This window comes from Labeo rohita, chromosome 10 (assembly GCF_022985175.1).
Source record: "Labeo rohita strain BAU-BD-2019 chromosome 10, IGBB_LRoh.1.0, whole genome shotgun sequence".
Classification (NCBI taxonomy): Eukaryota; Metazoa; Chordata; class Actinopteri; order Cypriniformes; family Cyprinidae; genus Labeo; species Labeo rohita.
In genome coordinates this window covers 27813416-27827306 of record NC_066878.1, presented here as the reverse complement: position 1 = coordinate 27827306, position 13891 = coordinate 27813416, and the positions used below count along the sequence as shown (strand labels likewise).

Here is a 13891-nt window from a genome sequence, read left to right as displayed (position 1 = left end):
ACCCCATTTACTTCCACAGTAAGCCATAAAAGCAAAAGAACACGAAGGAACTCAAACACACAAGGACACACAGAGACCCCAGCATTTTTTGATCAAGATTTTAATGAAAAGATTCTAAAATGACTTCTCGTAGCTGTACATTAAGACCGTGAACGTGAGATGAGCTCTGTACACTGTGTTTTATTCACATGAGACAGAATTCGAGCTGCATGCTGCATGTAGCTCTGACCTGAATACAAGCTCTCTGTGGAACGTGAAACCGCCGTGTTGTCCGCACGACGCGTTCAAGGCCGACCGAAAACACACACGCGACAGTAACTCGAACTAATAATAGGGATGACGTAATGTCTTTTTCCCTCCAAATTCCTCATTCAAACTGACAATAAATATTAATCAGCATATAAAGTTATTGGAATGCTTCACTAGAACGTGTATGGCGGACAGGCTAATGCAATATGGCGATTAAGTAAAAACACATGGGAAACATGCCCACCTGCTATGTACGTGCTTGTAAATCTGGCTTTGGTTTAGTTAGTTTGGGTTGGTTTGGTTATTTGAGGTCCCTAACACTTACCAGTTATGTTGACAAAAACAACATATAATACTATCTGGGATATGTAGAATCGACAAAACTACACATTAGCAGCAAACAAGTGTGAGTTTTTAATCTTTGCATTTACTTAAAGCTTCACAACTCAAGTAAACTTTGCAATCTGTAAATAACCGATAAGATGCAATCGCCTGCTTAAAGGACCTCAGTGAGAACTTAGAAAGTGCATTTTATAAAGCTTAAAAAGATCCGACCTTACAGTGAAAAATGAGGAGATGTGTTTCTTAGGAGAAACCTTTGGCTCTGTTGGGCATTTGCAAAATAAAACTCCCTTAGAAAAAAAAAAAAAAAAAAAAAAGAAGAAGAAGAAGAAAAAAAAAAAAACCAAACAAAAAAACGGAATCGACCGGCAGCCTTGAATCGCAGCGCGCAACAACACGGCGGCTTTCAGTACAGAAAACACAACCTTGAATGCCTTTGACACAATTCTAAAAGGTCCCTTCCTGTATCGGCGGGCAGAGGCGTACAGACAGAGAACATTTAAAATCGACAGCCGCCTTCAAGCGTCCATGACAGGAAACACATGATCCAGAGCACGTGCATGCTTTGAGTGAGATAAGATTACAAAAACGATGTGGGATACATCCTTAATGATGGACACTTCATGGAGAAATACATTCCTCATGTCTACGTCTTCACAGGTTTGAAAATTATCTATGTCTTGTGTCTTTTTTTTTTTTTTTCTTTTTTTTTTTTGTTTATTTACCTCTCAGCTTACTACAACAGAATAAACTCAGACCCTGAAGACACGTCGTCTCACCCAAAGTGAACAGGATCAAACAAATAAATACATTCATCACTGACAATAGACATTTGATAAAAAAAGTGAACACTGTCAGTAAGTGTTTGCACCAATGTAGACGGAGGAGAGGCCAGTCGGTATTTAAGATGCTTCTTTTGTGGACAAAGAAAAAAAAAGAAAAAAACAAAAAAAGAATAAAACAGGCAGCTCAGCATACATACAACACATTTTTAAAAACTAAAACTGAGAGAGATGACTCAAAGAAAATTAAAATAAAATATATTTATTTATATTTATATATATTTATATATGCAGCAAGTTCTAAAAGGTTACTTTGAGGTAAAGGTGTATGTAGTTTTATTCATGCGTATTTACATTTTTTTAAAAAACAAAAAGAAAAAGCAGCAGATTCATAAAAACGATGACGACAATATGATTTTCAGAAGGGATGTCTCGGCACATCTTTAAGGGCCAATCGCAAATCGTTTAAAGTAGCAGCCCAACCAAATCAAAGCATGCGGCTACGTTCACAGGGTAAGACACACGGTTACGATTCGTTTGAAGATGGTGACCTACACAGAAGCAGGTTCAAACTGGCCTCCCCTCACCTGAGGTCTATGACTGTAAAGAGTTTATGTAAACAATGAGATATTATACACAAGTATCTTTAATGTCAGACAAACTGTCAATCAATCAATCAATCAATCAAAATGTGCTTTGGTTTAGAAAATAGTCTGAAAATTTGGGTATGAGCTTTCATCTTATTCGTTTATACATTTGCGCTTACTAGAATGCTTTTTCTGTTTTTTGTTTTTTTTCTTTTTTTTTGTTCAAAAACACTCTGGAACTTAAAAGTAAAACTCTTCCACGTACATCTCTGGCTTTTTTTTTTTTTTTTTTTTTTTGAAGGCGTTTTGAAATGGGAACACACTCGTAAAATCTATTTCGTAGGAAACTAGTGTTTTGCTTTTCATCAATAAAATACAGAAATTGACACAGTATTGACACAGTCTTACAAATGTAGTCGAAAGCTCCGCATTTTAAAAATATGCAGAACCATCCCTGAAGCTTTGAAGTAGAAACATTATTGTCACAGTTTGAAACATTTTGTCATCCTTTTTTCTGCTCTCCCAGTTCTCTTAGCTATAGCCTCAAACGCTGGAATCGACAACAGAGCCTCGTATCGCCCAAGACATCGTTTTTTTGATGGCATTCAAATTAAGTGCTTGGAAATTAGCAAGATATCAATGGGAACTTTTTCCTGGAATCCTGTTCAGTACATCTGACGATAAACAATATTTAAAAAGTCTCCCTGAGTTGAGGTATCAACGCCAGAGCGCACTTATACTGTAACAAAACAAAAATGTAGATAATAAGACTTTTCTGTGACTCACATTGGGTTAAAGTTAATATAACTGGCTATCTGGGTTAGCTTTGGTGCTATGCTGAAATCACATGAATACTGAGCTGAAAATGGAAAAAAAAAAAAAAAAAAAAAAAAAAACTATTGGAGACAACAGACCAAAGGGATTCCAGGAAAAGGCATCTGTAAACACTGCTCCGTTAACACGACTATAGCTTCGCCCCAAAGTTCATCATTAGCAAGCCCAAACTCAAGACTTTGGAGAAAGAACCAGAAAAAAATATCCCAAAAAAGGAATGCCATTAAGACTTTACATTAAGAAGGCTAAGAATTACTCATGGAATGTGATACACTGGGATTGGCGAAACAATTAATCCGTAACCGAGTTATGAAATGAAGATGGCAGCGAAGAATTCAGCACTGAATTAGAAATACATCCATCAGCGTTTACCCAACACTGATCGTGTAACATTCACCCGACGCAATTACCAGCATTTTGAATACCCTTAAATTCTTGTCAACATGCATACTTTACATAATACCTCGAATGAATAAATGATAATGGGTTTTACTTGACGCCACATAGGTTTTATTTGGGGCTGATGGCTAATAAGCAATCCAGTGCATCAATTCCTCCTCATTCAGTAAGCTTTCCAAGTATGGTCGACACGTAACACAAAAACCTACAACACTCGCTATGCGGTTTTCTCTTGGTCTGAACTAAAATAAATTAGTCCTTCTGAAGTCTCTCTGCAGACAAAGCAAGAAACCTGAAAGACACTCTTGAGAATCTACTGTAAACTTCAAAACATGGAAAACCAGCGGCCCACCAACCACCAGAAGGAGTTCATTGGTTTTTAGTAAAATGTCAAGTACAAACTAACATCCCACTACATTGCTCTTCGTCGAGAACTAAAAGACAAAAGTACATCCTTACCTCCTGCGATGCAATCTAAAACCTTTGGTAGGGATATTCTACAGGAAACGTTTGTTGGTAAGCCATTCTCCCCAATATTAAATTTCTCTTTGGATTTCTCTGACATAAAACTCTCAATACCTTAAATACATGCGCCCCAAGAAGCTATTCTCTACAGTAATGCTTTTAAACTTAAAAACCTTTGTTGATGGGCAGATTACAACTACTTTGAAAGCCTCGGCAAACTTTATACATCTATATCCAGAGACCTCCATAGTTCCAATTAATGTATTGTTCTTAATTAAGAGGTAGCAATGAGACGAGTCCGTACAGACTTGTCTTGTTCAGTGAAGGGATAAAACAATCAAAAAAGTAAAAAATAACAGTACCAACTAAAATTAACCCTGCCCATCACCCAAACCAACCCAACCCTCTCTGATCCCGAAGAAATCAAGGAAAGAACTTCCAGTTAAAACATTCACAGAAGCATATCAATAAGTTATCTAAAGAAATCTAAAAACAAGTACCTTTAAGTTTGGCTTTTCTTTGAGAGTAAACCCCTATATACTATGTGAGTAAACGACAAAGGACGCCCATGGCCTCTCGTCACCACTTTGCCATTGGCTTGCATCCAGATGTAGGGTGCATTAGGGAATATCCATGCTAAATCTGATAACCGAATCATCAACCACAGTACAAAACTTACAAAGACCCTGTTTTCCAGCTACAAGCCAGTGTAAGTGATGTACAGAGTAGGTACACTGGGAAATGTTTGGTTGGATGCACAAAGCTTTTATGAAACACCACTTAAATGACGTCAGACACGGCATCTTGCATGTCTGGCAACACTATTTTTGAGACCCTTAGGAGACACTTCAAAGAATTAGAACCTTTGTGTACAGAATAACTTGGTCAGTGCAAGCCCGAACCTTGCCGAGAGTTTTACATAAAATATACCACCAGAACTCTCGAGAGTGATACTTTCTCAAGGACCAATAATGGAAAGAAGGAATATTTCTGGGATGATACCCCCCACCCCGCCCCAAAAGAAACCCCTAAACAATCAGACAGACCACATGGACTCGCATGGATTGCAGTGGTTGAGAGTGGTCATTATATCCCAAGGAATCATACAACAGCATTAGTACCCCAGTTTTACATTCACAGCAAAATTCAAAACGAAAACAAAAAATCGTAAGCCCATAAACTCATACCAATTGGTGTACTCTTTCCATTGTTGGGGCTCGTTGTTTGAAAGGCTCCTCCTGTAATTTACAGCAGAAGAGAATCCTGCTTTGGGTTATCGGCTCCTTGCAGTGTACTTCAAAAGGAAGAGGTGTGCATTGACTCTTTTTGCTGAGGGTCTCCTGTTCAAGGTGTCTTTGGCTTATGATGGGGAGGTATGCATTCGTAGGTGGCTAATGAGGTTACGCTGCTGGGTAAATTTGCCCCCACAAAGCTGACATTCGTACGGCTTCTCACCTGAGTGAACCCGCATGTGCTCCGTGAGCCGGTACTGGCGGGTAAAGCGCATGCCGCACTCCTCGCAGGCGAAAGGCTTCAGCCCCAGGTGGCTGCGCATGTGGCGGGTCATGGTGCCGCGTTGGGTGAACATCTTGCCGCAGATGTTGCAGGGGAAGGGACGGGTGAGCCAGTGGGTCTTCTCGTGTTGTCGAAGAGTGGCCGGATCTTTGTAGCTCTTGTTGCAGACCGAGCAGCTGAAGCGGCGCGACTCGGCGCCGTGGACTTGGGTTATTTGTGAAGACAAGTCTTCCGCTTCTACTTCATCTTCCTTTGGATAAGAATCATCATCCTCCTCTTTGATGTACAACTCTTCCTCCGTGTGGGTCTCCACGTGGGCGTTCAGCTCCTCGGAACTCGGGAAGCCTTTACCACAAGGGATGCAAACGTAAAGGTTGTCACCGAGGGCAGGCTCAAAGCCTTCCTGGCGGTAGACGTAGTTGGCGCTATTCCGCCCGCCTTCGCTCTCGCTCTGTCCGCTCTCTTCACTTTGCTCCTGTCCGTTTTCTAAACCTTCCTCGTCGTCTTTACGCTGGAAGGATACTTCGGAGTTGCCGTTTCCTCCACCAGGGAGCCTCTCCCCAGCCACGTTCAATCTTTTGGCAACTCCGTTGGGTAAAGTTCCTCGTTCTGCATCTTCGCCCTTGTTGCCTTCTTTCTTAGGTTGCCGCCTCTGGCGGGTGACCTGCCGGGAACTTTTGTGCTGGTCGACCTCCACAGGCGGTTGGCTCTCTTCGCATTCCCCTCCGTCCAGTTCCATGGGCTCTCCGGCGGTGAGGTTCTGCGTGTTGGTGTTCTCATCAAATGAGGCACTGTTGGCTGTGGATTCTGAGGCAGATTGAGGTGATTCTTGTGGGATGCTGCTGGGACTTACTTCTTCGGTGGCTGTGCTCCCTGAGGGGCTTTTCTTGGAAAGGTCTAGGCCAAGTTCCTGCATGCCACAACTGCCGTTGCTTCCGTTCTTACTCGTTGAAGGACTGAGCGAGTTTGCCGATGTTGCACAGTGGGCGTTTCTCACAAACATCTCGTCCTCCGACAATTCGTCTTTGAGGAGCTCCTCGTGCCTCTTTGTCTTCTCACTGTCTTTTAACCCTGACATTTGGTTTGGAGTTACAGGTGTAGAGGACAGCCTTTGGTTCCTAGACGTTCTTCCATTGGTAGGTGTGGTTGGTTTATTAAGAAGGGATCTCCCGTTACGCTTAAGCTTCTTCCTGCAGAGAGCAGCCAGGTCGTGAAGTTGGAGGTAGCTTGCTGCCGTTAGAAGGGCATTGAAATTGTGGTCACTGAACTGATCCGACGACAAAAGCTTGCCAGTATAAATGAAGTCCAGAACCTGCCGGAAAACCGACGGGTTGACCATGTCTGTGTCGAGGTTAATCAAGTTGTCGTGAAGGATAAGGGATTTGAAATAGATACTGCTGGCTGCCAGGATGTTCTTGTGGGCCCGAAAAAGGGCATTTTCTACTACTATGATCACATCACACAGATAACCTTTGGCTCTTTGTTGGTTTAGCTGCAGCAGCAATTGTTTGGCATGATTTGGCAATTCCATTTCCAACTTCTTTTTCTTCACCTATGAAACCTAAAAAAAAAAAAAAAAAACCAACACTATTAGTCATTGCCATGGGGGAAAACTTCATATAGTTTTATGTCTTACACCAAACACTCACTAGAAAGTTTCACCAATTTCACTGACACTTTGCTGGTGTTTACAATTGGATATGGCATATTGAAATACTTATATTTAAGCAGTCAGTACTTATATCACAGCCATTGCTACTTGCTGACCTGTTAAAGGGGAGGGGCACTGCTGTTCTAGAATACATATGATTGGACAAAAACGTGCCCAGTGCAACATTAGTCACAAATATTTCTGGTTCATTAAATGTGCAAAGCTGCTGAAAGTGAACTATCAATACTCTTATGTTCAAGCTAATCCATATAATCAGATAATTATATTTACACCACAACAGGGCTCACAAGGTCTTAAATAAACTCTATTCTCTAAATTCAAACTTTCCAGCACAAAACAAGACTATAGCAACTGCTTGTTGAAAAAGACCTTACGATAACATGCACCTTATTGCATGCATTGGCACCTTATTCTTCAAGTGTGTTCAAATTCTCAACTTTCAGCTAAAAGCAGAGAAGGGATAAAAGGCTTGAACAGTAACACAATTTCTTTTCTTCTAAGGGCGTCCACTAAAGCTTAACGTTCCTGCCAGCAGTCATTAATGCCAGCCTCCAGGGTCAGTCCCTTTGTTGTCATATGGGGGTTGGGTGAAAAAGGCTAGTGGACGTCACCGACTGGCTTGTGTGACAGACAGCTTGAAACCTGAGCTGGGATATCACCAAGGGTGTGGTGGGAAACAGGTAAACCGGCACCCCTTCCACAGGATGAACAGGCCACGGCTTGCAGCAGAATCTTTGTAATGCAGCAAACAAGATTTCTGCCACTCAGACCAGCCGAGACTGGCGTGTCAAAGGGAAAAACAGGGAATTATCTTTGCACAATGCCAAAACACATTTTCACATTCATAACCTACTGATTTAATGCCTTGTTTATGAACAATTAACAACAAAAATTAGCTTGGGTGGAGTACCCGTCCCTGTGGAACACCCTTGCGAATCAGAGTCAACAAAATCCATAATAATACCTAAAAAACAGAATCAAAAAGTGACTACAGACCTGTACCATGCTGAATATTTATCAGCTGTTCCAAGTCCGTCTATCTCAGATTAACTATTTATATCTAATTCATGATGCCAATGTACAAGTAAGCCAAAACCAATACTGGGGACAGGAAACCAATCAGTCAGCAGAATTTTGAGTTCAATCCTGCTTAAAAGCAGACTAATGATGACTCAGGAAGGTGTGAAAAAAAGAAATACTAATTTAAGTCTCACCAATGTGGTACATAAAAAAAGGCCAAATGCAATGCTACAAAACACATTAATTAAAGAATACTCAATGCACAAAAATAAACAACTAATAGTTTAATATCTTTCCCTTCATTATAAAGGGCGGGGGGGGGCACAAGTCTGAACCCTGAAATCTTCCAAATGACAGTCTCCATTTACTTGTCTCATAAAAACCAGCATGCCCAGCCCTAAAGCTAAACCCTATTGCGTGATACCATCTCTCAGGGTATTTATAGGCCTCAAGCACAGGACTACAGTCAAAGAACTGCACAGATAACCATAAACCACAACTTTGATAGCACCCACTGCTCAAAAACCAAGACATTTAAAAAACACATTTATCTAGATGTTGCACACACGTTGTGATAAGACGCTGCTGGTCTTTCAATTGCTTTGCCACATTCCGATCCCTCCACAAAAAAAACCACCAGTCCCATCCCAGAGATGAAACAACAGCTCTAATCAGAGAGATTGTCTTCGGAAAAGAAGTCAAAGTGCAAAAGCGGCCAGTAACAACACGGGTAAACAAGTCTGGCAAAGACTGCACTTAACCTCATAAACAAGCTTATCCGGTGGCACGGACCCCTGGGGCCTTGATTTTATTGTCTTAATGCCATAAAAACACAGAGAGCACTTTTGCTCTTATGAAAGAGGGCATTGGCAAAACAAAACATTATTCATGAGATGCATGGAAATATAATATCAACCCTGCAGCAAGTTAAGAAAAAAAAAAAAAAAAAAAAAACATAAATATTTAAAACATTTTAAAGTGCCTGAATGTTTCAGTGAAGGCAACTAAAATCTCCAAAACACTGAGTCAAGTTGGGTTCTAATAGCATCAGGAGACACTTCCACAGATTTTGCCTAGAGACATTAAGATCTAAGTGCTTACTGTAACCACCAACCTCAAGAGATTCGAGCCAACCTGGAAGCCAAGCAAACCCGATCCAAATAATCTGATGAACGACCTCAACCAAGAGATAACACAATATCACTTATCTAAAGAATTTAAGGTCTTCGCCTACTACCTGTGTGTATTTCATTCAATGCTTTGCCCTATTTGTGCTAAATGAAGGATGGGATTTTATTTCCAGCCAAAACAAGCATGAAACGATGATGACAAAACAACTGTACAATCCAGACTAGCTTCTATCTGTATTCAACCATTAACACATCAGAAAACGAATGTACAACAACACTAAGAGACGATTTTTTATTTGGAAGCAATGAATCATGCACAATAAGATTAGAACCATGCATTAAATCAATTCTGACAAAAAACTTGCACTATGATTACACTATTGATAATTTCACATCCTGTTACACTGTTTGAAACCAGCAGGACATTTCTTGCATTTGTCCAGACATGCGCTGCTGTATTTTGCGGATAAACCGAAAGTGCATCTGGGTTCATACCCATGTCAAATGTGGGCTGGGCTAAAAGTTGCAGAACACCAGCGAAACTAGAATCACTACCGCCTAAAATTGTCCAAACACATCAACCTGTTTTAAATGCACTTCTACAGTTGTCAACATTTGACTAAGTTGTCCTAAGACAAGAACAGGTATTGCTTTGGGGTTTTTGTGGTTTGTTTTTTACATTTTGACTACTGTATGCATGTCACACTTCATCAAAAAAGATGCTTGAAATGTAACATTTCTCTGCTGGAAACTCCACTCAACCAGATTGGGCAACCCTGGAATAACCCTCAACAGATAAATCACATCATCCCTACACAATCATGTAATGCCTGTTTTGCCCAAGAAGTGGTTAAAAGGTTCCAGGTTAAAAGGATCTAGTCAATAAACATGCCAAGCATGTTAGACAAGATTTCAGGCATGGGGTGCTGCCTTAAAGCAATATGCACACAATGCATGCATTCAGACATGTACGCATGTACATCTAAACTGGGCTAAAATGGTTAAACTAAACCAGTAAATAGACGTTAACCTATATTCTGGTGAAGGACTGAAATAGACAGAAGTTAAGTCACTTCAAACAAGATTTATAGCCACTTTCCATTTAAAAAAAACATCATTATTACCCAAACAGACTAGACTAGTACAGGTGGCATGACTAGATGAACACATTAAGCTGTCAAAAACATCATTAAAAGGTAAAGACTGCGCTCCTCAGAAAGCAAAACAATACTGGGTGTGAAATAAGATTTCAATCAAATTGCAAACCACAAAACAATTCGTAATGATCTTCTCAATGATAATGACTCTGAATAAACTGTCATCAATAGCCGTTCCCGCCCCATCCATTCAATAGATGTGATCATCTGCATTATTCAAAGCAGAAACCGAGAACTGCCTTTCATAGGGGTATTGATTAGATCTTAACATGAATGCCACTACATCTCTTAAACACACATTTTATTCTCATTTTCTCTGACCTTTGTGGAGGACAACAAAACAATTCTGACGAGGCTATTGGATGCAAACTCTACAGTTCGAAGATTAGCTTCATTGGACCATGGACCTAAACAACAGCGCCAAAGGAAAGCAAAACATGCAGGTTTGCTTACCTTGAAAACATTCATCACGACAGCACGCACAGGCTCTCTTCATACAAAATGGCCATATCTTTGGTTAAAAGTCCTTGTAGGTCTCATTCAAGCAAACGTCACCCAGAAAGGGACTTACTTTAATGGTGTGGCACTGATCTAAACCCACCAACCACTGTAAAACAAGCCCCCTCCCCCAGCCTATTAAAATGGATGAGATTAAAAGGGTGCTTCAAGCTCTCCTCAAGATATAGAAGTAAAATAATTTAATATAACATTTATGCATGATTTAAATAACAAAAGAACCATGGCTGCATCCACAAAAGCACTTCAGAAGCTCAAATGCACTTCATAATGCAAAACAACAAAGCACCTAGGATATGTTTTCCTCACACAAATGACTAAAAACTAGTGAAACAGGCAAAGGTGAGTGGTCACAACACCTAAAATATACGCTTCCATAAGAACTGTAGCATAACACCACAATGTTCATGAAAAAGTTACTCATCTTCATGTTAATATGGCTCGTACGTTTCATCACTGGAAAACAAACAAACTATGAAGCGTTGCTTCATAACAACCTAAATGTACAAGCACACAATTCTGACAAGGCAAGACTCGACAGATACCATTATAAATCAAGCTTTCTACTCATAAATTGCGATTTGCGTTCGTGCATTTAATGCAAAAACACGAATAAACCTAAAGTCTTCATTGTGACATCTTAATGCAACAATGCAAATTATACACGAGTGTTAGAAATGTTAAACGCGATAGTTTAATGCATGCATTAACGATGCAAAACCATGCACAAACACTCAAAATAAGCATTATACACGTTAAAGGTAAAACACACACTGAGGGAGGGGTGAAACGGGAATGTTGGCCACATAAAGGGCCACTGATCGGGTTTTGCCATTAAGGTGGCGACTAATCATTTTTACCAAAGTATACAGGTATTTCGCACCTTAAACATTGCATTTGATTACTGCATAAGCCACGCTGAAACAGGTACAATGCTTTTGATAAAAAACACACATCTGCCTCTGCCAGGCTGTGTGTGCATTAAAAGCCCAGTGGGCACGCGATAAGAGCAGTATGTTGGAGGAATCAGTGTTTCTTTAAAAAAAAAAAGAAAACATAAGAAGAAACCCCTCGCAAACCCCCGTTAAAACGCACACACGTTCCCTCGCAACACAAAACCAAGCGCGTATGTAATAATAAAGTAGATGTACCTTAATGCATCGACAGAAGCTCTTCAAACAGTCATTCTGTTTTCACATCTCACAGCTTTCCGAGCGCCATCTTGCCTGCAAGCTTGTGTGACGTGAGAAATCCTCACCCCTGACCCAAATTTGAATAAGAGGCAGTAAAGAGAGGGGGAGAGAGGGTAAATGCCCTGCCTCTGCCAGCCACACACTCTCATTTGCCTAAACAGCCCAGGGCTGCTGAGATGGTGTAACGTGCCATGACCTGCCACTGCTGCTGCCACATTTGCAATCCAAATCCTGCTCTGTGTATCTTCATCATGTGCAGGGGTTGCTACATTTCTGATGTAGAATTATACATGCTTGTACATTAAAATATAAATGGAGTATTTATACTTTTATAAGTGCACTTTTAAATTTGAGGGAAAAATGTGGTTAAGCCTCTGAAATATATACACTATAAGTCAAAAGTTTTCGAACACTAAGATTTTTAGAAGTCTCTTCTGTTCACCAAGTGTGCATTTATTTGATTCAAAGTACAGCAAAACAGTAAATTTTTAAATATTTAAATATTTTTAAAAATGTAATTAATTCTTGTGATCAAAGCTAAATTTTCAGCATCATTACTCGAGTCTTCAGTGTCACATGATCCTTCAGAATCATTCAAATATGCTGATTTGCTGTTAAAGAAACATTAGTAGTAGTAGTAGTAGTACATTTTTTCAGGATTCTTTGATGAATAGAAAAATCCAAAGATCAGCATTTATATATATATATATATATATATATATATATAACTTTTATTTAGCAAGGATGCTTTAAATCAATCAAAAGTGATTAAAAAGACATTTATAATGTCACAAAAGATATCTATTTTTAGATAAATGCTGTTCTTCTGAACTTTCTATTCATCAAATAAACCTGAAAAAAGGTTACTCCGCTGTTTTTAACACAATAATAATAATGAAAGTTTTTTTAGCAGGAAATCAAAATATTAGAATGATTTCTGAAGGATCATGTGACTGGAGTAATGATGCTAAATCATTATTAGGAATAAATTACATTTTACAATATATTCAGATAGCAAGCCGTTATTTTAAATAGTAAAAATATTTCAAAAATTAACTTTTTGCTGTAATTTTGAATCAAATAAATGCAGGCTTGGTGAAGAGACTGAAGAGACTTCTTTAATCTTACTGTTCAAAAACTTTTGACTGGTAGTGTACACTGAAAAATAAATTGGTGTAGAAACAATTTTCACTCAGAAATTGCTAGTAAATTTCACAAACAATGACAAAAGCAAGTAACACATTGAATTAGGAAAATTAAATAATATTTTCTTACAGTGCATTTCGTCAAACCACATTTATTTATATAGTGCTTTATGCAATAGCCTACAAATGCTTTCAAAGCAGCTTCAGAGTAATAAACAGGAAAATAACTGTTAATGATGCAAGGTTAGTCAATAACAGCTGTACAGAAGACAATGGTGTTATTATTCAGCTCGAATAAGTTCAAGTGTTTGTGTTCTCATCTGATAGTGTTTCTAAAGTTAGATCAATAACATTTTCTAAATATGAACTGTCTTTTTAAGTACTTATTTGGCCATATGCATTTACATAAATTGTAGCTTAAATATTAACATTAAAAATGTCTATAGTATGTCTCCTACACATCTTGATATTGTAGGGGTCTTTTATGTCTTAGGGCATTATTGTAAGAAATATTAATATTTTATATTAAAGATTTAAAACCTACAGGTATATATACCTTTTTTTTAAGATGTAATGAACTATTTTAACACATTATTTCATCGGGAGGCTATATGTACATCTTGGTATTGAATATTTATTAGATGCATCTTAGCTACAATTACAAGAACACTTATTTAATACAATTTTTGTGACAAAATAATTGTACATCTTTACAAGCATGTGCTTGAATTTCTTTTTTTTTTTTTTTCAAAGTTAAACTTTATCTTAATATTATAACTTTGACTGAGGCCAAGCTGTTTTGCTCTATTCATATGCTGAGTACTTCTGTTTTTTAAGCCCCTGGTGTTTTGAGAGACCAACAAGACCAGCAGGTTTGTAAAGAAA

At 38.9% G+C, this 13891-nt stretch overlaps 1 protein-coding gene across 1 annotated transcript; it reads right to left on the bottom strand.

The window, feature by feature from the left end:
- Positions 1 to 888: 888 nt before the first annotated feature.
- hic2 (hypermethylated in cancer 2) lies at positions 889 to 11972 on the bottom strand. The gene is made up of 2 exons (XM_051121546.1): positions 11820 to 11972; positions 889 to 6734 (listed from the first exon to the last, which is right to left on the bottom strand). The coding sequence occupies exon 2, from the start codon at positions 6702 to 6704 to the stop codon at positions 5019 to 5021; it is 1686 nt and encodes a 561-aa protein (XP_050977503.1). The 5' UTR covers positions 6705 to 6734; positions 11820 to 11972; the 3' UTR covers positions 889 to 5018.
- Positions 11973 to 13891: the final 1919 nt, after the last annotated feature.